At 41.7% G+C, this 24,782-nt stretch overlaps 1 protein-coding gene across 5 annotated transcripts in view; it reads left to right on the forward strand.

The window, feature by feature from the left end:
* Positions 1–4,839: 4,839 nt before the first annotated feature.
* gabra1 (gamma-aminobutyric acid type A receptor subunit alpha1) overlaps positions 4,840–24,782 on the forward strand; it is a 30,361-nt gene continuing 10,418 nt past the window's right edge. The window contains exons 1-8 of one of the 5 annotated variants that reach the window (XM_018691452.2): positions 4,840–4,999; positions 7,596–7,698; positions 11,783–11,892; positions 12,989–13,056; positions 14,561–14,781; positions 16,971–17,053; positions 18,217–18,360; positions 19,309–19,461. In XM_018691452.2, coding sequence (XP_018546968.1) covers positions 7,619–7,698; positions 11,783–11,892; positions 12,989–13,056; positions 14,561–14,781; positions 16,971–17,053; positions 18,217–18,360; positions 19,309–19,461 — 859 coding nt within the window. In that variant the 5' untranslated portion in view covers positions 4,840–4,999; positions 7,596–7,618. The other 4 variants (XM_018691449.2, XM_018691451.2, XM_018691450.2 and 1 more) reach the window with 4 other exon arrangements.

The following is a 24,782-nucleotide window of genomic DNA, read 5'->3' on the forward strand; positions in this document are numbered from 1 at the left end:
AAAGTACTGACTGTCACTGTGAAGATAAAAAGATGCTGACTTGTATCCGGACGTTGCAGTTGAAAACTAAAAAGAAAAAAAAGGGTTTTCCTCCTTTTCATTATTCAAACTTTCGTTGGATTCCTGTTAGCTTTCAAAAGTGGCTGCTAGTTTCCATAATGTTTTCCATGGTGTCTTATGTCTGCCATTCCTCTACATACAATATAGCTGATATGAAGAGAAAATTTAAAATGTGGTATAAACTGTTAAAAGGTGTGACAATGTGAAAGTATTGAGTAAAAGTGTATTGCAAGTGAAGAGCATTTACACACATGCACACACCTACACAGATCATATACAATCAAGAATGACAAAGAGGTCTTGGAATACAGAAAATCAATGGTATATATGTACTTCTTTGTTTCAAAGATGCAGCAGAGAGGCCCCTGAGTTCTTTATCTCAGGTTAGCATTCTAAACATGGAGCTGAACACTGTACTTCTTTTGATATTCATTCACGTGGTGTTTATAAATCATGGTGTTTCATTGGCAATTATGAATACTGAATATTTATTATGAGTGTTTAAAGATCAGAGATTTGCAGACTATCTCTAGCTTTAGCTTCGGATTTACCTCCTTATTTTCTCCTGTATTGTGTTGTGCATCTGTGTGTGTGTGTAAATAGACAGATGTGGGTGTGTGTATGCTTGTTGCTAATTCACAAGATTTTTCCTTAATGTACATATGTGGGATGTAAATGAATATTTGTGCATTTTTCTTTACTTATACATATGCATTTTATGCCTTTTAATGCACATACACACATATTTTGCTTGCATGCACATTTGCAAAAACATATTGTATATTTGCTTAAGCATTTGTAATACTACTGTGCAGATTAACAGTATTCAGCACAGTAACTGGAGAACACTACTCATCAAGATTCAGTGTTACATGCGTGTACAGGTACAGTATGAATATTTATGATATATTTGTATGTGTGTGCCACATATGTCATCTTTTCTCAGAGAATTCCACTGGGCAGTGGCTTAAACAGAAAAACCTGACTGCCCAAATACAGTACAACTAAAGGGTAGGGCAAAATCTGTGATGGAATTTCATGATGCTCTCTGCCCCAGGAGAGATAAAGTTACATAACAGAGGAGAGAACAGGTTATTCAAAACTTCATGTACCAGACTTATATTTAAAAAAAAATCTGTAATTGACAGAGCTGCAGTTGAGACACTGAAGTGAGTTTTTATTTACTTTTATTTTAAAATCAACAAACCTCACCACCAAACTTTTTAACTACTTAACACATAACACTTCTAGATTGACAGATCTTTAAGTAAACAACACCTGAATCCAAGTTATTTACATTTTCCAGTGCTGTTGATGATGTTTGCATACATTAGTAATGACTGGTTTCTCCAGCATGCTGGTAGGCTGTAGAATAATGCAACATGTGGGAGAGGATCAAGTGATTAATAAATGCAGCATGTTGGCAGCTTTGATAGAAAAAGAATTCCCCATTTGTCTAATATATGTTAAGCTGCATTTCAATGCTCTTTAATTCCTCTAACATGTTTCTTAAAACTATATAGTGAGTCTAAATAGATTTTTTCAGTCAGTAACTGTGCTAACCCCCCTGCCCCTTTGTAAGACTCTGTTCTCATCATCCTTTTATCAAAATCACTGACATTGTAAGATTATCCATGACATGTCCATACTGAAAGCATCTCTGTGTGTCTATTCGGTTAAATGAATATGTGGTGTACACATGCAGTCTGTATGTGTTTGTACAGTACGTAATTCTGTATGCATGCATATGCATAGAAATATCCATACAGGTATGCATATGTATATTTATATAAGCATGCATGTCCACCTACATGATCAAGTTTGTATGAGTATGAATGTGTATCTGTATTTGTGCATCTGTGCATATGTCCCCAGCTTATGGCTGATTGCAGAGAGCAGCTCGCAGAGGGGAAGCACTCTTTTCTCCTCTGCAACAGCCTGATTTCTTCCTCAGGACAACTGATTGAGGCAAGTCACCCTTAATGCTCTGCAGAAGAGGGAACTACTGACTACAGCCTCCGTGTCCACTGTTAAAACTGCCAGAAGGGCAGGTACCTGGCAATCTGGCGGCATCAAGTTCTGACAGTGCATTCTGGTCCACCCTGGCGCCAGCCTTCCCTCATTCTTGTTTGTTGGAGGAGCTCTGCTGTAACACTGGCTTTGATTTCCCGCGAGTGCTTCTCCTCTTCTTGGTGCCACATGTGAATAACACCTCTCTCAACACTTTCACCTGCATCTGCGGAAAGTCTCAATTAGTCTGCTCCAGCCAGACAGGAGGGATAAAAGATGAACAGACACTGGGAGCTAGGCTGGAGTGAAATGAGCCACTGTTAGACAGTGGGCGCTAAGTCCAGGTTCAAGAGGCAGAGCAGTAGCAGAGTTTAAACCCACTGGCACTGTGAAATGCACCAGCACAAGGGGCAAAAAAAAGGCAAGTGCAAATCAAGCATTACTGCGGTAACTGAACTGAAGTACTGCACTCTAACTCTCTCTCTCTCCTGCTATAGCCTCAGTTGGAGGCCACCAGAGGAGAGCCCCGCCTGCTGTTGCCTACCGGACAGAGAGTGGTCTTGAGCGACCTTCTTTATTGAGGAGCAGCCCTGACTTAACTGGAGCTAAAACATGCCTCTACAAGAGTCCGTGAGCACAGAGACTCACAGAGCCTCAGGAATCTCCGATTGAGTGACGTCACCTGCCAAATTAAGACACACACCCCCCGCTCTGTGAAGAGCAGGCTGAAAAAAACCCTCTTCCTCCCGTCCTGGTTTTTATCCCTTTTTAAAATGCTCTTTACTAAAATTCAGACTTCAAACTCAGACTGCTGTTTGTGTGCATGTGGACAAGGGCTGAAAAAATCTGGTGGGTGTTTAGGTTGTGTGACATTCATTAAAAAGCAGGTGTTCACTAAGCTAAAAAAAAGAGGTCAGCAAAACCTTTCAGGGTCACGAGCACTCAAAGAGCCACTTTTCCTTTGAGAGACGACAATCATGCTGCTTTAAGTGCCGGACAAAGGCTCTATAGGACATCCCAAAGCACAAATGGTTGTGCACTTGGACTAGTACTCACACACATGAAAACACGGTGATAAACTACAAAATGAATGACTTTACTTTAAAAGGTCAAATGGGCAAATAAATACTAAAACACAGTGACATACAACAAGATTGATTGGGCACTTGGATGCATGAACAGTGACAAAAAGATAGAACATGTCCACACATGTACAAATTGACATGAAACAATTAAGTACCATGACACAAAGGCATCTGCAGGTTATTTCTTGTGTTAATGTGTCACTGGTACAAGACTGACTCTGCCACACATTGCTTCTGAATATCAGTTTACCACTCATGGTGTTGTCACCACATAGAACACCGTGACAAACAGAGAAAGAAGGGAGGGAGGGGGGGCGTAGTTCATCAATATCCCTTCTTTTAAAATTCAAAAGCACTGTTCACAGCGAGTGATTATTTCCCCATAACCTGCACATCTCTCACCTAAATTACCGTCATCCATCTCTCTCCGTTTAGCTCTTTGCGCGCGCGCACACACACACACACACACGCACGCACACGCCCCTCACTTCACTATCTGTTCCCATCACCTACCCAGAGATGGAGCTGTACGTTAGCAGGCAAGTCTCCTTTGCTTGCCGTCATTTGTTTAAGAAAGGCGACGCTGGGAAATTTGGCTTAATTGATCACTTGTTTTTGGAGAGAGCTGTCTATTGTTACCCACGAAGAAATTCTCTTTGGCAGAACGGAAGGTTATTAAAACGTGAGAAGGAGAGGGGTGTGTGTGTGTGTGTTTGGGGGGGGGGGATACTTTTTCAGTCTTCACTATCCGTCGCGGGCGCGCGCGTCAACCCCCCGACGCGCACGTGCGGGCACGTGTTGGTTATGCATGCCCGCACGTGCACGCGCGCTCACAGGCAAATCAAGTGACATGCAGCGGTGGCGTCTGGCTTTGAGAGAAGCGCAGCAGCTTGAAATGATACTCCACTTGCATTACAATGGCATTAATTCTACGGAAAGAGCTCGGTGGGGTTGTGTGCGTGTGTGTGCGTGTGTGTGTGTGGGGGGTGGGGGGTGGGTCTTTTTTTGTGATGTATATTAAATTATGTGCGTGCACCTGCAGCATCAGGTTATGAGGACGAAATGTGAGCAGAGCGCAAGAAGAGGGAGGAAAAGAGTGGAGAGAAGTCTTTAAATATTTGGTTATTCTCTAGATAGATGGATGGATGGATAGATAGATGTCCTCTTGAATATAGGGAATACAGAGACGCATATAAGCCCATGATGCCTATCATAACTAATCACACACATGCACTACTTTAACCACGCGTGAGGAGGCAACACTCTCTCTCTCTCTCTCTCTCTCTCTCACACACACACACACACACACACGCGCGCTCTGACTGAGGAAACGTTGCACTGCAGACCAGACTGACGTGACTACACTGCCAGCTCACTCTGCCTGCTCTGATGAAAATAAACCCCCAGTCAAAACTGAGGGCGAAAAAAATGAGTTGCTCCTCTGTCAAAAGCATTCTCAAATCAACAGCTGGGGTTTACAGGAGGCTCGTGCCATCATGAATTAACACTGATATGATATTAAAAAAACTGCCCATAAGAATTGTCCTTGTTTCCCTCTCATGCCTCCCCGCTGTGGTTCTCGGTGATGAAAATGTCCCCTGATTTGTAGTTTAACTTGAAATACGCAGATGACTACAAAAATATACGCCGGGTATCATCAGCCCCGTCGTTTCTTTTTTTTTTTTTCTTTTTTTTTTCCTCCCTTGCAGATGCACGCAGCTCAGCGCTCCTCGCCGTTCTGAGCTCAGTCTGGAGTGGCGCGGCTGTAGCAGCAGAATATTTGGCTGTAAACAGAGACACACAGTGCTGTTGCCTCGATGCGAAACGTGGGATTTTAGGAGACGGTGAGTGACTCGAGGTGGATTTTATTGCAGAGAAGGGGCTCGTCTCATCAGCGCAAAGCTGGTGAGGGAAACACAATTTTCTTAGGGATTTTTTGGAGGTGTCTTTTTTTCTCCCTCCTCTCTTCCTCTCTTTCCCTCTGCTTGTGTGTGCGCGCGTATCCGAGCCGTGTAATCCATTCGCGTTTAATTCTCTGCTCTGCTTCATCGTAAGTACTCACTGTCTGTTCATATAACTACCACTCTTGTCCATAAGATGCCCTATAGCTGCTTTTATGTGGTCGCGAGACGGAGTCTTTTGATAAATGTCAATTTTATCTCCTTGGAAATCATCACGTAGGGAGTCAGGGGAGAGAGACAGAGAAAGCGCGATGGGGGGAAAACACGGGATCCCAGTTGAAAATGTAAGAGGATTTTTATTTAGCAGCCACTGGAAAAGAGATTAGGGCGACAGCAGTGGAAGTTAAATTGTGCTGCATATAAAATGGGCGGGCTTGTCTTTATATTAGGTTGGTACAGCCTATTCTAAAATAAAATGGTCCGCGCTTGGATGCAGCCTGTGTGCCATGCGCTTTAATTACAGGCACGGTCGGTGAACTAAAAACATGTATTTTTGGGTTGGAACCTCGGTACACAGTGCAGATTTCTTAGTTTAGAAGAACATCTTTTTTTTGTTGTTGTTGCTGACAGACTGAGAGAGTTCAACTCACTACAGCACCACCAATGAACAGTGAGAGAGACCTGCGCATATCGTCAGCAGCCGCTTCTCCAGCCTCAAGCTAGAATTCGTCAGATCTGAGATCACAGAGGATTTTTCTCATTCAGTCCGGCTAGAAAAGATATTCACAAAAAGTTTGAGGATATAGGCTGCGGACGCCAAATATACCCCCTCGACTCGTCTGCTGTAAGTGATTTTCTCCATTTTTTATCGCATTTTTTGTATCAGGAAGAAGAAGAAGAAGAAGAAGGAGAAGAAGAAGAAGGGGAGATGGGGAGTAACGCTCGGATTTAGAGGGAATGGTTTGTGTTGCTGGACACCGCCAGAATCGAAGACGAGTTTTTTTCTTTTTGTTATTGGGGGGGAGAAGGGGGAGAGTTTGCCGTCGAAATTTAAGACCGTTGATGCGGGTATTTTATGGCGAACAAGGGTCGTTTGATGTGAGGTTTTGATTTTTTTTAAAAAACGGGAAGCAGCCCTGGCTTCGGTACCACGGACAGCGCTCCGAATAAAACAGCATTGACTCACATTTGCTTAATTACTCCGCCACGCACGAATTGGATCGCCATGCATGTATTTAGATCCAGCCTTGCGGGGATTGCCAGTTGCATGCTAAAATTCCTCCCCGAGCTCAAATATATTCACATATTGTGGAGGGGAGAGGGTGACGTTTCCTCTGAATAACTTAGAAAGTATGCTTGTGCGGGATTTTCTCCTCCATTCGTTAATCTGCATCATCCCCGCTTTATCAAATCCTTGTCAACCAAAGGATTTATTTGATTTTTAAATATATATATATATATATATATATATTTTATTTTTAACAGAGCACTGTTTGTCCACCCCCTCAACCTTAACCCCCCCCATCCCCACCCCCTCCCACCCCCAACTCCCATCCGCTTACAGTGCACCTTGGAACATCACAAGCAAGTAGCAAGGGTATTGTCTTCTATGTGGGCTGTGTTTCAGTGGCAGAATTTTGTGGTCGTTTTGTGAAATGACCGGTTTAGCGCTTTTGGTACAAGTAAGTAATTGGGTCCCCTCGTGGACACATCGATTATGCTTTCCATAAAAAAAGAAAGAAAGAAAATGGACCGTGGATGTGAGCATTGTGTTTTTTGCATGCACAATAGCGCAGACTATTGCTTACATACTTTATGACCCGGCTGACATCATAGCTTGATGATTAAAGAGGAAGCAAAAGCTCTTATTTTAGGGGATTTGGTTTGATATTGCGGTACCGCCGCGTTTCACATTGCAGGGTATTAGAGGAGGCTGTGTATACAGGTGCTACAAGCCCTTACAGGGTGTTATGTGGTCGATGATGTGATGCCTTGTTATTTCTTCTTAATTATCATGCACTACAGCTGCAGCCATACCATATGCGTGCGTGTTGAGTGTCAGTAATGAAAGTCGTATTAGCGCTGGGTCTCTTTCTGATCGGAGAAATCGCCGAGAGGCTATTTAAAATTCAGTCTCCGATGTAGTTGGGGTGTAAAATATCTCTCTGTCAATGTGACAGCTAATTCAAAATGATGATGTGAAAATCTTTGAGGGGGGCGCGTGTCAAGTGGCATGTGATGGCCCAATGCATGTGGCAAGGCCATTTGGTTTGATTCATGTGCTGTCACAGTGAAATCTGTGAGAAATATTAACATCCAGGACCAAAAACCTCACATAGAGTATCTCTATAGGAACAAGGACAACCCCCCCCCACCCCCCGATTCAGAGCCTGCACCCACCATGTTGGCTGGTGTTGCTTAAACTTATTGACATTTGATGTGATGAAGTGTTGGTTTAATGGAGGACCACTGGCTCATGTGACTCGGTAATGACTCTCTCTCTCTCTCTCTCTCTCTCTCTCTCTTTGACCTCCAGCAGTGAAAGGTCCTCATATTGCAGCTATGTGTGGACGGAGCAGGACGGCCTTTCTGTGTCTGTGGGCTTGCTTGCTTGTCGCCAATGGCGTGCTGGGCGGGAAAAGGTAAGGACAAACTTTTATTCACAGATGCATTGTGTACCTGTGTATTGCATTGGATCATTGGACGATTCTGGATGTATGAATGTATGCCTCAATAATCTGCACACATCAAGCCAACTGTTCATATAACTCAGTTTGGAGCCACAGTTTGAGACGAATGCTTGGCACGCTCTTAACTGAAGGTCTAAGTATTGTCTATATGATCAGGACATTACTGAGACACTGTAATTACACATACAGACATTTGGGGGACAAACTGTGAAGATCACGCTGCATTGGGCAAAATAGTCAATGCAATATTGTTGAAGAGGACTGTGATCTTTTAATGCTGGTCTAAGTGCTTGCCAAATGGTCAACTGGCTGAAACACATGGCAGTTAATCAGACAGTCAATTGCCGGGATGATATTCTGTCCTCATGCCTACTGCTTGGTTTACTGGGTTACACTCTTACAGAGCATATTCACTGTGGTTGTAACTGGGGCATCCCCACAGGACACCTCCATGCCTATAATTGCATAGAGGTAATAAGAGGTGCAATACAGAAGGAGGAGATGAGGAGCCAAAATAGCCACTATTCAACATCACCATTGTGTTACACTTTTTTTTGGTTCACTAGCCTTGTGGGACAATATCTATGTTTCCTGTCCTGGGCTGTGTACAGTAGATAGTGTGTGTTACACCGTGATATTTGGCACAGATTTGCGCACATGTTTTTGACAGTGGCTGCGGGGATGGTAGGGGTCAATGTACACACACATACACACACTTCTCAATGTCAACACTGAGGTGTCAGATGTCACCCAACCAGAAGCAGATAAACGCAGAGAGAAAGGAGGGGAGTGATTGGATAGGAGATGACAGCAATAAGATCCACACCGTCATGTGACCGTAACTGTATTAATTCCCACTTGATTCAAACGCTGGGCAGCCATTCATGTGTAGTGTACCTAAAAACATCATAATCTGACTCCACTCCTTGGATTAATCAGTTTTACAGCGAACGCTACATGTATACATGCAAACTGGTTAAACATTCTCAAGTACAAGTAAAACAACAGCAGAAACAGAAGCCTGCAGCTTTTGCGACTGCATAAGATCATTTGAACTCTTATCCCACTGTGGTCCTTCTGGAAAATCCTGGAGAGACCGAAGGGATCAGGCTTTTCTGCATGGTTGAATAATTCAGTACAACTGTCAAATGCAGTTGACTTTAGTGGTGATGTCTTGAGATGGTCCAGCTTGCTTCTCTCTCTGTGTGACAACAGCTACACCACAATAAAAAAAACCACACACACATCCACACAGTGTACAGTACAGGTTTTAGCTTACATACCCTGAACACAAGCAGAAACATAAATGGAAAACGTCCCATTTTATATATATATATATATATATATATATATATACACAACGTACTGCACTATGTCACTATTGCACACTGATTTGATCTAATTGATTAATCACAGCTGTAGCTTAGGGTTTGAGATGCAGTGATGAGCAAATGGAGGGCTTGATTTGAGTCTGATGTGCTGCGTGTTGAGCTACATCAGAGAAAACGTTAAAGTACCAACTGCTTTACTGTGGAACTGTCACTGCAAACTGCAAAGCAATTATCACCCAAAGATTTACTGTATAATCCAGTTCACTTTTTGAAGTCAAATACAGGAGCCGCATGCACATACATACACACCTTGGGGGATTTCAACAAGACACGGTAATCAGGATGACCTAGCACTCTGCTACAGTATGTTGCCAACGAAAGAAATTGCCTTATAATTAGATATCCGAGTGACGAGAGAGAGAGAGCGAGAGATAGAGAGGGAGAAATCGGCTGAGTGAGTGTGAACGGCACTGTTGCTGTTCAGATGACCTGTAGATGGGGATGGTGTACAATGTTTTATGAGGAAGTGGCCCCTGGCTGACAAACATGTGTATTCTTCCACAGTACCCTTTTCCTCTCCATTTTCTTTTCTGTGGCATGTAACCCTAATCCCCCCACCACCACCCATGTTTCCGTATACACTGTAAAAAAAGTCTCTCCTAAAAAAGATTATTCATTATTATTCATTTATGTGTAAAAGTGACTAATCTGACTTGTTAGTATCTTTGACAAAGGTGAAATAAGCAGAGGATCATTCATGAAATACAAGGACAGTTTTTACCATTACATCTGCTAATTATTAATGACTTGTAAGGATGGATTTTTTCCTTGTATTTTGTAATTATTGGTGAACTTGAAAGAGCTAACAGACATCCTGGCTTGTTTTCTGTGTTGGTAGAGACTATAACAAGATGATTGTAACCCTTGGGGGCAAGACTGTTTCATTGTTTTGCTCTGATTTGGCAAATTGGAAATTCCTAAATAAATGTTGAAAGTGGGAATATTAAGAAGGGAGGGAAAAGGAGGAGGCTGCTTTTTTATTTTAGCCTCAGCTGACGTCCCATGGATGCAATTCACGCTTCCTGCATTTAGACATAATTGGTGTCCAAGACCTGAACAAAACAGATTAATTATTGTTTTGAATTTGAGTATTCCAAAGCTGTAGCTTCCAAAGCTGACGCAAAACAAAATTGCTCATCACCGTTTCTGCAGTTTCACTGCTGGCTGTGGCTTTCAGAGATTTTTCCTTATCATTATTATTATTATTATTATTGGCAGATAGAGGGAGGCTTGTGAATTAAGAGAAATTGGAGGCAGAGAGAAGTGCTGTAACCCCTTTATATGAATCCATGTGTGATGCGGATGGAGCATCCTTATTTAGAAAGCAAAATGGGATCTGCCTCAGTCCCACAGTCATGAATGTGAGCTGCGTCTCTGTAAAACGCCAATCCTCAGTTTCACTTAACAGCATCCTCCCCTTTCCTAAACTTCGCTTTTCCGCCTTTTATCTCCCCCTCCTTCATCTCCATTATCTCCAGCATTTTTTTCCCCCTCTCCTTTGTCTTTTCTTCAGAGCATTTCTTGCATGTCTCTCCAGATGCCACTCTCCCTCCTGCCATCCCTCCTACTTTCCCCCTCGCTCCCATCCCATGCTAACTAATCTTGATGACCTCTCCCTCTCCTTGGAGCCATTCAGCTAGCAGAAGCTTGTTTCCAAACACTTGCTGTTTATTTAGCATGCAATCAAACCATACGCTATTGGCTATATAGAGAGGAAGAGGATGATTGCTTAGCGGCGTACAGCACATTGCTAAGACTTTCATCGGAGTATTATCAGCGTTATCACACATGCAAACATATGCATGAATATGTAAACAGGCTCGCATATGTGAACACACCCTGGGCATACAGTGCATGCATGCGTTGATTCAGGTATACAAACACACACGTGCACACATACTCTCTAAACATTTCTGTCACATCTTGTCTTTATGGTACACAATGTAATTAGGGGCTGTATTCCTGATAATAAGTATGCTGAAATATTCATGCAAGGAGAAGCTGCAAACTCTGCTCTCACAATTCGGCATTGCCCCAAGCATTTTGTTTCATGTTGTTCAAACAGCACATTCAGCAAGGCCTTTGTGGTCTAAAAGACCATATTAAGGTATAAATAATGTATTACGATTTTTCTACTCTTATTCTATGAGATTATTTCTACGTGTGGGTGTGGAAGTGGGTGCATTATGCTACATGTGTTGCCCAGTTTTACATCCATGACATGTTGTTATTAAGATAAGAATTTTCCAAAGGAATAATACAGGATAACATGATCTGATTGTTACCAGTCCACCTCTGAATAATCCCAGGTTTATTCATCTCATATCAATATGATCTAAAACCTCATGGTCACACATTGTGGATTGTAAATTGGCAACAACAGCGAAATGCGTCAGTGTCATGCAAGATCTGACAGAGTCCTCTCGTTCATTTTTCTCATGACGTGATTCATGACACATTCTGTGCTGCCCATGCGCTTCAACAGAGATGTCTGGCTATCTACAGAGCAGAGATCCTCTTTTTTTTTTTTTTTTTGGTCTGTGATATATGATTCACATTCAGAGTTTGGTCTTACTCTTTTGGCAGTTTTGAATGTGGTTTTGGGCTCTAGCTATGACTTTAAATCTTCTTCTTTGCTTCGCCAGCTCCAACAACGGCATGACAGATGAACAGAAAGATAACACTACAGTGTTCACCAAGATCTTAGACAGCCTTCTGGATGGCTATGACAATCGCCTCAGGCCAGGACTGGGAGGTCAGTAAATCCAAGTCATTGAATGTATTTTCTCCCTCATGGTGATGGTTTAAATCCCCCCCACCCCACCCCACCCCCACAAATATGCAAATGTAATGCAAAAGACTCCTACAAATAGCTTACTATTGACATGACTACACAGAATGATATCCATATGACTAAATCTTATGGAGGTGGGTTTGCTTTCAGTGTCAGATTTTTGTGTGATACTTAAAAAAAGAACTGGAGACCACCAGCTGCTTTTGCGAAACAGTGAATTGTCATAAGATGAGTAGCTATAATATACTGTACATTCATAAATGAGGACCTATTCTCTGTTGTTAGCTGCCCATTGTTAGAGAGAGAAACAAAATGGCTGTGGGTCTAAGAGACAAACCCAGAAATGGAAAATGAGAGAAACAGATAAAGAGAAAAAAAACAGAGTAAAAGGGAAAGGAGGGAGAGATAATGTGCGAATTGGCGTGTGAAGGACACTGACGATCGCACAGTGTGATGCAGCAGGCATCAAACAGACAGGCGAATAAAACCGGGCCTGCTAGAAGTTCAGGGAGCCGAGGGGAGGAAATTATAGATTATGATGGGTATCATTCATAAATCATGCTGTCACATTTCAGTTTGGGAATCACAAGGAATGAACTCTCACACACGTCCACAGACACACACATACACACACACACACACACACTCCCTCAGCTAACCCTTCCAAATGAATCCCCAGTGGACCCATTTTGGCTATCAGTATTATGGGACCAGAGTGGCATATTTTCAGTAATACAGCAATGCGCGAATTTGTTAAGAGATTGAACCACTGTCCGGGTAATGGAGCTGACACTGAAACCAATACCAGCAGAAATGGTTATCGACATCCAAAATGGGCATTTTTATAGTAGTGTTTGTTTTTTTTTCCTAATATGTGTGTGTGTGTGTGTGTGTGTGGATGTGGATGTGTGTGTGGATGTGTCTAAGTGTTAAAAATAATGCTGAATAGACTGAATGGATCACACACTATAGCCAGGTGGTCTTGCATTAACAGGTAGTTAGGGGCTAATGAATGCCACTGATAGTCACTCACTCTGGCAATTTCCTGCTTCAACAGAGCGTGTAACTGAAGTCAAGACTGACATTTTCGTGACTAGTATTGGGCCAGTTTCGGACCATGACATGGTAAGACTCCTTTTCGCCTCTGTAAATGTCACTCCCGCCCTCACCCTTTGCCTTCTAACCTCTCTGCTTAGAAGTCAGGGGTCTCAAGGCTGTAAAATATTTATTAATTTGATTCATTCCATTAAATCCTGATGTGTTAATAAAACTGTCACATCTGTGGAATGTATTTTCTGGTGCATGGTTCGTCATCTCACTCTGCGTAAATGCCAGCCCTACTTGTAAATATGAGTGCATGGGACTTTTATGTGCATGTCGAAATGTGCTGTGAACTCTGACCCCAAAACTCTGTTTATTCATTACTCTGATTGTTTGTTTAGCTTGTATAAGAAGTATTAATTTTTAAGAAATATCCACATGCTGATCTATCTCTACTGAAAAATCTGGAGCTAAGTCTTTGTCAGTATGCAACCTAAAAAAAACGCTGTGGGCTGTTCAAACATGAGCATCTGATCTTTTCCCCGCGTGCACCAGAAACTAATTAAACTCATCCAAATGTCTCACTGCCTCTCTATTACCACTTGAAAAAAGAAAGAGGAAGACTCCTGTTACATGCACGTGAAGTGTGTGTACTCTGTTTGACATAATCTCAGTTAATTGCACTGGCTGACATGTAAGCCCGGACTATTTTGCTGCTGTGTTGAGGCCAGAAGGAAGAGTTGAAGAACATTTTCTCCATCTCCAGCTTTTTCCTATCCCACTCTATTACCTTGAAGCTCTGTTTCAGCTCATACTAATTATCTTACGTGGGTCGAATGGAGACGAGGGGGGAAAGAGAACTAAAAAAAAAAAAAAAAACAGGCTGCACAGTAATTTTCACTAGCTCCCTTTACTCTGCCGGGCAGTCATGTGGAACCATTAAAATCTGCTCTCAGCTATAGTCATAAGCTGCCTTCAAAAAGAAATGTCCTCCTAATTTTGTGTCCAGTGCTTCCTTTTTGTGTCCAGTGTAATTTAGATTACTGACCAAAGAAGTTTCCCCCAAAGATAAATGCTAACAATGGCCATTTCTGGCACTTACCCAACAATGCAATACCAAATGACCAAATACCAAATCGTCTTCCATTTGCATATAGTGTATCAAACTAACCATAATTATGTAAACAATAAAATGCAACCACACATACTGCATTAGTAAATATAGAGACCAATTACTATACTGTAACAACGTAGGTGTTCTTTTAGAAAAGATACCAGCTAGAAAACAATGCACCTCCATCTACTGGATCCTCCCTGCCCAAGCCTTTAACATGAAGAGACAGTTACCAGCAGGGAAACTAGGCCGAGAATACCATAAGAAAGTCAAAGTGACACAAGGAAGAAAAAAGGTAAATGTGAGAGCACAAAAAGGTGAAAAGGAAGAATAAGGCTGGATTACTCAGCATCTTGCCCAAGTATGAGATAAGGTAGAAAACTGCAACAGGGTGGAGGTCTGGCTTTCTGTTTTCTTTTTGTGTTCCTCTTTATTGAATTCTCTTTTCCTCTGCACCTCGCCATCTACCTGTAGGAGTACACCATTGATGTCTTCTTCAGACAGAGCTGGAAGGATGAAAGATTAAAGTTCAAAGGCCCCATGGCTGTGCTGCGTCTCAACAACCTGATGGCCAGCAAGATCTGGACCCCTGATACCTTTTTCCACAATGGCAAGAAGTCGGTGGCCCACAACATGACCATGCCAAACAAGCTGCTGCGAATTACAGAGGAAGGCACGCTGCTGTACACCATGAGGTAGGCCATCATGTTCTACCGCACCAGTGCATTAAAGGATTTTTGAATGAGCTGGAGAAAGAAAAAACAGAGACCGTGTGTCATTTTAATATCAGTGCATGCCATTTGCGGAAAAGTAAGGAGGGCTGAGGGAACACTGGATCTATATCATCTGAACTGAAAACAGCAACAACTTGGCTGGTGACAGTCTCAGTGATTTCAGCTCAAAGGATGAGACTGGCCTTATTCTATACTGTCAACAGGTCCTGTGACACGTCCAAAACCAGCAATGCATTAGTCTGTCTCTGGTAGCTTTCTGTCCCAAGACCATTTGTTCATAAATCTTTAAAAACATGTCACTAATAGTTTGTCTGTAATGTCCTGAAATAGCTGGGCACTGTAGTTTTTTTTCTTTATCAAATATTACTCAAGCTGAAGTAAATAGTGCATTTGTTAGAGAGGATTTTCAGCTGCAGATTAATACACTTGGTTTACTAGTATTTACGTCACCAGAATGGTGTATGTGGGATTGACCCATGATAAATTACAATACTTGTGTTCATGGTAATGAAGGAACATGTATCCCAGTCCGGTGGTGTGGTTTATTATACTCATGTTACTGGGATAAAGAAGAAATTTACCAGCTTTATTTTCTAAGGTTTTGTATTAAATGAAGAACCATCCATCTATGGCACATTTTCTCAGCAGTGTATTGCTTTTATCCTGTTTAACTGCACACAGTAAATTTATAGGGTTACATATATTGTTCTTTTTCACAAAGAAGATTTACTACACTACTAAATTTCCATTTTTATTTCTATATATGTATTAACTTTATTGTTCTTTAGAGATTATGGCCAGCCATTTATAAGTCCTGTGTATCACATACATTTTCATTGCAATTTGTCATTTTTCCATTGTAGTGTTCACCAGGAAAAATAAAATTGTTTTATCCTGTCATGATTAATCACACTGGGGACACTACCTGACAGTTGCAAGCGGGAAGATAAGGTGCACGACTAGCTGAGCTGAGTTTAGAGCCATGCACAGCACCTCAGAGGCCTTCAGCAGAGGGCAGGTAAATAAAACCCTTGCAGACAGTACAGCGTTTACATTTACATTTACTCATTTGGCAGACATTTTTATCCAAAGCAACCTACAAGTGAAGATCAGCACTTGAGCTTCAGTACAGAGGAAGGCCTTGGAGTAAGCACTGAGTATTAAATCTGTTCAATAAGGCAAAGTGCACAGGGATCAGGTAAAGAGGTGCAAAGTAAGTGTAAGTCAGGCATGTTAGAGTGATCAGGAGATTTTTGAAGATAGAGAAGGACACCCCTGCTCTGATAGCATTAGGTAGCTAATTCCACCACCAAGGAACCACAAACAAGAGCAGTCTGGACTGAGATTGCCTTGTGTGTAGGGATGGCAATGCCAGACGGCATTTCTTGGAGGAATGTAGGAGCATAAGCTTGTATGATTGAGTTCAAGCACCCAAAGTCGATCTGTGGGCAAGTATTAGTGACTTGGATTTGATTTGGACGGTCATGGGTAGCCAATGGAGGTCAATGAGCAACGTGCCCTTTTAGGTTGATCGAGAACCAGATGTGCTGCCAAATTCTGGCCCATCTGTAAAGGTTTCATTGTGAATGCTGGAGGAGCTACTAGAAGGGCATTGCAGTAGTGGAGGCATGAGATAACCACGGTCTGTACCAAGTGTAAACCTTGATACACACCATAGACCGATGCCAATGTAAGATGTCTAAGGCTAGGATTGTAAAACATTTGTTTTAACATGTTTACTTGCAGGGGGAGGGAGGGGAAGAGGCGGAGCCCATATTGCTGTCACAGATGAGCGAGATGAGGGATGGATGGGAGATTAGTGTGTCACGGGTGGCCTGACATGCCGTTTTTCTCCAAGCTGTCAGGAAATAGAAACCAACAGCTCAGGGAACTGGAGCATTTCTGTCGGTTTGGAGAAAAGTAGCTGCAGTTTGACAGTATTTGGTGCTGAGAGACTGGGGAAAATAGTACATCACATGCTCCTGGTGCCTCACTGCACTGACCATTCTTGTGCCTCAGTTTTTCCAGTCCTCCCCCTCACCCCTTCATGAGTACTGTCACTATGCTTTCTTTCTTCTCGGCTTTGCCACTTGCTCTACTTTTCTATATATTCCTTGCTGCTAATTAACTGTCTGTGTGAATCTCTCTAGGCTTACAGTAAGAGCAGAATGCCCCATGCACCTGGAAGACTTCCCTATGGATGCCCATGCTTGTCCACTGAAGTTTGGCAGTTGTAAGTGGTCTCTGAGCTCATACACCCTACATAAATGCATGTAAATGTTCATGAATGCACCACACAGAGACACACACACAAACACACATGCCTCTCTGACACGCTGTCACTACCTCATCCAACTGGAAGCACGACCCCAGCACCAGTCCCTGATAAGGGATGACAGTGTGGTAACAGCTGTTCTCCCGGAGGAACTGTCCTCCAGTGCCCCTCCGGTCGCCCCCCATTCAACCCTGCCAGGCCCTGCAAGACCCTGCAAGACCCTGGCAGGCGTGCAGCACACAGACCTGTGTTTATCTAAGGCAGCACTCTCTGTAATATTTCCAGAGCATCACACCAGCTGCTCACCGCTGACAGCTACCCCTACCCTGCATCATCCTCAAGAAGAAATAACAAGAGATAGAATGATGGAGGGTGGAGACAAGAATAGAGAATGAGAGAGAAACTAGAGGGCAGAAAAGAATAAGGGAGGGGGGCCGAGAAAGCGAGAGCAAAAATACAGCAAATGTGAAACAGAGAAGTGAGCGTCACAGTGTCTGTGTGCCATTCTTCAGACAGCTGCACAGCGTGAGTGAGAGGACTGAGCCTCAACACCCCCACCCTATCCCCCCCTTAAATTGAACTCACTCCCTAAATATTTCAGTGATGAGCTCTCTTCCTATGCTGCAGTCTGCAGTCGAGCCATCCTTTCCTCTGCAGTGGTTGAGCCACACTGCAGCTTTGACAGGTTGGGTGGCCGGAGGGAAGGAAAGACTGACTTGGCTGTTTTAAGGTCATGTTGTCCTGTTGGGATGTTGTTTGTTTGTTTTCTTACAAGTCGAGGGATGACATGATGTGACGAAGAAAAAAAAATTGAAACAAAACAGAGGAGATGAGTCGAGCAGGCTCCCTAACGAGGTGAAAAAAGGGATAATATGCTTAAATAGCTAATGAGACAAGACAGGTAGAACTGGAATGAGAGCAGAGTAGACGAGATGAGAGAAGACAAGATGAGGTAAGACAAAACTAGAGGTGTTTAGTGGGAGACCTAATTTCAGATTTGCATTTTTTTAAAACCTGGCATCCCTAGCAGCTCCAAAAATACAACCTGCAAGGCAACACGTGACGGCAGACAACCAGCAGCAAAATAATTTATAACTTTTCACTCTGTTTGTCCTTGCCAGATGCCTACACTCGAGCAGAGGTGGTGTATGTGTGGACCAGAGGGGCTGCCCAGTCTGTGGTGGTAGCAGAGGATGGGTCCAGGTTAAACCAGTATGATCTGATGGGACAGAGTGTGGATTCTGGTGTGGTGCAGTCCAGCACAGGTAGGTTTTCAGTTTGGTTACTATGCGCTCTTAATCATACAGATCACTGTGAAATCAATAAATGTTTTGAGGGGGAGTTTCGAATTTTGAACTCAACAATTTTACATTTATAATGTTCACACTGCATAACCTAATTAAGACAGCTAAGAAAGATTTAAGCTAAGGACATAAGCAGTTACATTAGTCCTTTCCATTCCCTGAAAAATCCTCAGTCTGGCACATCACTGCAACTGATGGCCTGAAACTGCAAATTTTGTCAACTGCATCAGTTCATCTGCATCATCAGTGACATGGGTTTGTTGCTTTACAAATGACAGGCTATGTCCCAGATTCATAATTTCCCTACTGGCCATCACATCTTTTTTTCCACCACCTCTTTTTGGTCCATTGATACTGGCAAAAATTAGTGACAGCATAAAATGGGTGACCTGTTTGCAGTGATGCTAGCTGCAGGCAGAAAGTAACGCTCAAGACGGCCCTATCCCCCAAGTCACGCGTTGCTTTATTAGCAACAAGCTCCCGCGACACTGCATCTACCGAGCTTGATTGAATAAGCTATGTTGATACATTAATACATCACTCTATTGCTCTATTTTTATTTGGTCCAGTTCTTTATGTCTCTGGAAAAGCTCAACATCAACATATTGTTGTAACTAGATTAAACCCCGGTGCTGTTTCTGCCACTGTCGCATTCTGTCTGCGACTGGGCCTGAATGCATTGATGAAATGGATCATGCCTGGGTATTGAGTTTGTTGACAAATGACACCCATAACTGTGCCAATAAAATTCAACTACAATAAAACTGAAGGCCAAAACACAACAAACCATTTAGAAAAAACACTTTACACTACAGGGACAGGTACAAAAGATGTTCTAAATGTATATCTTAAAGGTATAAAGGTATCTGTGCATCCTCTCTGACTTTCTGACTTGTCTGCTGACCACAGGAGAGTATGTTGTGATGACAACCCACTTCCACCTGAAGAGGAAAATTGGTTACTTTGTGATCCAGACATATCTACCCTGCATCATGACTGTCATCCTCTCTCAAGTGTCTTTCTGGCTCAACAGAGAGTCCGTCCCTGCCAGGACTGTCTTTGGTGAGTCTTCCGCTCTTGTCTCTTCTAAACAGCTACAGAAATGAGCCCATCACTAGAAGGTTTCAGATCTGCTCTTGGAAAAACATTGTGGAATATACTTTAAATTGGCAGTTTGTCCAATTTAGAGGATACAGTTTGTGCTGTTGTTGAACTGTGCTGCATTATACAGAGAAGTGTTTCTGTTATGTAGCCTGTGCTTCTATTATGTGATATAAATGGGGCGGAAAAAATAATAGAAACACCTGTAGGTACACTGTAATATAACTCAACAGCATCACAAAACTCCAGAATGATCATACTGTTGAATCTGGAACAGTTTCAACAAAATACTGAGCATTATAGTCTCCCTGAAGTTAGGAATTATTGCAGGATTGTTGTATTATAATGCATAAGTTTTAGTTAGGTGTGCATAATAAACTGCCATCTAAGTGTATCATGATGAGACAGTAGACCTTCACTCAAAACTGTAGTGAATTTGAGCAGGACATTAATCATACTGGTCTATTTGGATACAATAAAATGACAAAAAATGTTGAGGTATATAATATAAAATCTATTTATCTTGATCATTTTGGAATAAGAAGTATGATGTGATTATGATTAAAAAGCTGTTTAACCCTTCATTATGTAATGTTCACTGATTAACATGCAATGAGGTTGTATTACACAGCAATTTATTTTACCTGCAGAATAGATCATTATATATTCACACAGAGACATTACAAATAGTTAGGAAATGGTGCCGTCAGAGTGCATTTTGATTTTTGATCCAAAGATAAATGGCTGTAACCTTCTGATTGGATTTCTAAATGAAATAAGTCTGACCCGACGCTTTGGATTAAGTAGGAGTGACTGTGAGCCACACAGCTTCTCCACACGCAGAGTAATGACCCTGGAGTGCAGCTTTAGTTGCTTATGCTGAAAGATTCTCAGATGCAAAACAAAACATTAATTTCAAGGAATAGTTCAACATTCTAGGAAAGACTTGCATTTGCTTCTTAGATGAGAGTTATATTGAATGAGCAGGAGCCTGGAGTTGACTACCCTAGCAGAGCATTATGGACTAGAAACAGGGGGAAACAGCTAGCCTAGCTCTGATCAAAGTTAAAAAATACCAACATCTGTATTTAATCAATTAATTAACATGCTATATCTAATTTATTTGATCTGTACACAAACGAAAGAAAAAATGCTGTAAACATTTTCTTGATAAATTTGCCACTGCTGGTTGCCTGGCAACCTCATAGTGACGACTGAGGGGAATCAATCTCTCTAATAAGCATATTGTGAAAATGTTGAAATTATTCTTTCAAAGTGGTAAAAAAAGACTGATTGGACATTTGCATGTTTTGTCCATACTTTATTGTACAATGTTTTTCATTCTACTCTGTTCTGTTCTGTCTCTGCACCAATGAGGTGAATAAGAGCTTTAATCAGTTGTGGCTGGCTGCAGTAGAATTTCAAGCACAAGGCTCAGTGTGAATTTAGATTTGCTCTGAATGTGTGTCTTCAAGTGTGTGTTTGTTCCCTGCCTGTGTCTGATGTCATTGTGTGTCTATGTACATGTGCGTGTGCACAGATTGGCCTGTGTGTGTCGGGTGCATGTGTCTGGGCATGTGTACGTGCGTGTGTGTATGTGACTGTGTGAGAGTGTATCTGGTGTGTATCTGTCTGTCTGTCACACTGAGGTCTTACATAATACCGCCCAAAAGGAAAGCTTTTGCTAGTCTGCAGCATGCTCTGTAGCAGCAAAGCACAACAGCAGGCAGAATGTCCTTGAGTTACCTCACCCTACACTCTTTTTCCTCTCTCTTTCTCTCTCTCTCTCTCTCTCTCTCTCTCTCTCTCTCTCTCTCTCTCTCTGTGTTTCTACCTATCTTTGTATCTATCACTATCTCTCTCTTCTCTCATGGATGTCTGTGTCTCCCCCTGGCTCACAACTTAAAGAGCTTTCCCAGAAACATTATACAGGCACCAGATTTTGCAGCTCTGCAGTCTCCAGCAGGTTTTTCTACTCTTCCTGCAATGTTTTGGTGTCGGTTTATGTGAGTTGTGAGTGTCTTTGTGTGTGTGTGTGTGTGTGTGCGTATTTGTGTGTGTACCACAGCTTGCTACCTGCGGCGCTTGTCACGTGTCGAGGGGAAATGAGGATGGCCTAGATTAGGTTCAAACAACTATCTAGGGCATGTGTGTGTCCCTCATGCCATCATTGCTGGTTCTGCTTCATGAGATTACATGCACGCGCATACACACACACACACACATATAGATGAATAAACACATGGACATTCTCATAAAGGCGCAGTACAACACAGCAACAATTTCTCAGTATACTAGGTAGGTCATTCATGTGATTAATATGCATCATCTGAGACAGCAGATGAATGAGGCTGCTCTTCAAAGAGGTTACAATGTCAATACCGCTGTAAATGAATCATTAAAAAAGACATAGTAGACAATCAGGAGCTTTCATTGCCATCTTAATCCTTTGGCTATCATCTAAGTCAAAGATTTATGTGGTATATCAACCCACACTACATGTGTCTAGTACTATTAGGATGAATAGTGCACTAAGCTGTCTTGTTACAGAAACTCTTATATTGTCCTTATGATGTATGTATTTATCTTGATGAATCATATGGAAAACACAACCTAAATAATAAGCTACCAGGTGATATGCAGCAACATTCAAATAATGTTTTGCATAGTTGTGGTAGATACAGGTTAATGTCTGCAATGGTCTCAGTGCTTGTAATGTTTACTGTGTACTGTGTCTCAGCACCTCTGGTTCCATATGTCTTGGAGCGACTTTACATGCTGTATTTCCTGATTATTTTGTTAGGTGCACTTGTAAATGGTGCTTTGAACATTCAGGGACTATGATGTGAGGCAGACAGATGTCAGATTTTTTGAAGCAGGCAGCTGATGGGTTGTCAGGAGCAGTTTCAGAACGTTGATAAACACAAATAACACTTGACGTGCTGTAGTTTCAGGTCCCTTTCAAAAATGCTCCTCATCATATATATAATGAGAACTGCAGTTTTACAGTGTGCCTCGTGTCTGAATAATGTCTGACTCGGTAACATTTCCAATACAGCACAAGTCTAAAATGATGGCAGCCACATTAATGTAAGGGTACTGTAAAACAAGGTTAAATGCACAAAAATAAAGAATAAATGAATGCACATATTGCTCCACTTTATAAAATGTATGGTGATAAATTTTATCACTTAATTATTATGGAAAAGAAAATAATAATTTAATAATTTTATAAACCATAAAAACAAAAATGATAATGTCATCTGCATTGATGAATGAATATTCAGCATAAATTCTTTGCATGCTTGTGAACAAATAGGAATCAAACAAGAGTCCTTACTTAACATCTTATCGTTCAATGTGTGTGCTTTTTCAGACATTATAAGGTAAGCAGCAGAATCCTTTAATAAATGCTGAAAATTAATGAGCCATTTTTACTATAAGGATTTACTGTGTGAAGCAGGAAGAGGCATCACTTATGCCCACGCTGGTCAGTAATTAAATCTTCAAAGGTTCAAAAGTTTGAAAATCCATCACTGATGCAGCCTATGAAAGAACAAAAAAAAAAACCAAAACATTATTTTTCCTTCATATCATAACTTTTCAATTCACTACTGTTCTCCAGTGGTTCTTCGCTTCTTATGTGCAAGCACTGTCCATAAATGTCCTACCATGCCTGAAATGAAGCCATCAGAAACAGTTACATATAAAACACCTGTGTCTGAATGACAAAAAGGCATTATTTTAACAGATACGTAGATGAAGCCAACAATGTTACCCATCCCAGAAATGCAAAATACAAAATAAAAAAATATATATATTAGAACTGATAATTGATAATATTATATTTACTGTGAGAGGAACCACTAACACACCTATTCACAGCTTGGTTTCTCCCTGTTTTCTTTTCAGAACAGAATCAAAATATATCAAACAGTGCACCGATACTAAGAACAGGCAAACAGCCACTGTAACACTATGTGTGTTCCCTTACTACAGATGTGATCAGGTTTATGTTTCCTACACAGATGTCCAAAGCTGACACAGAAACCCCATTAACATGAACAAACACAGCACTGTTTAAATTACATTATGTGACTATGAAGCACAGCCTGTGCACTAAATCTTTTTCCTAAAGCCTGCCCTGTAGATGAATAGGCAATTTAAAAACACAGCAGTGGGTAGAGTTATCTTATTTATCATTGTGCCGATTAAGAGGCTGATTAGTTTATAGATAGTTCGGTGTAGTGGAAAACTGTTAGCAATGTATTTATTTGTAGCCGAAAAGAAAACCAAAAGGAAACAGCCCAGCCATTGATGGTGCTGATATGGTGCTCTCTCTTACTTCCCTTCCATCCCCCCATCTATCCCTCCCCCCTCTCTCTCTGTCTCTAAGCTGTCAGGGACAGCGGTGCTCAGAAAATTAGCTTGCTCCCTTCTCTCCTCTCTAAGAGCAATTGGCTGGGTATTTATTGGTTCTCCCATGAAGCTGTTTAATGTATCTGCTCATTAAAGAATAACACCTTGTGTGTGTGTGTGTGTGTGTGTGTGTGCGTGTGCACTGGAGTTTGGTTATGTGAGCCTGAGTATGAGTCAAAGCATGCGTTTGTTTGCTATATGTACACATGCTGGTTGTGTGCCAGTGGGTGCTGATAAATTCGTGATTACTAGCTGACAACACTGTACGCACTGCTGCTATGTACTGTATGTGTGTGTGTGCATGTGTGTATGTGTGTTTGTGTGGTGGCGAAAATCTCACAGCTGTGGTGCTGGCACAGTCATTTAATTCACCCGCCAATCAACGTGTCAATTTATTTTTTCATTTATGTAAATCAAAGGTGACGTAGTGATGCTGAAGGTAATGTGCTTCTGAGTCAGGCTCCCCTTCCCCTCTCCACCCCCTGAGGCTTCAGTTATTGATAAGGCATGAATAAATGAGTAGCCACAGCACAGCGGAGTTGTTGACAGACATCCAGCAAAGACAGCTTGACTCCTGGGACTGGTTGAGGGAAAATATAAAGTTGTTTGACAAATCCCTACACAACAATCATTCTCATTCATCAACAGTATTTATGAGATACAGCACTGATATCCTCACTAATTAATTAGTATAGGATCCAACAGATCATCTAGATGTTCCTATAAAAGCACAAATCTAAAACGAATCTAAGAGAAGTAGCACTGTGCTCAAGATAGTACACATTGACATTCAATTTTTCAATATCTCTTATTCAATAACGTTCACTAACGTTCAAAAAGTGTTTGTCCCTGACGTCAAGTCT

The sequence above is a fragment of the Lates calcarifer genome, linkage group LG20 (assembly GCF_001640805.2).
Source record: "Lates calcarifer isolate ASB-BC8 linkage group LG20, TLL_Latcal_v3, whole genome shotgun sequence".
Lineage (NCBI taxonomy): Eukaryota > Metazoa > Chordata > Actinopteri > Centropomidae > Lates > Lates calcarifer.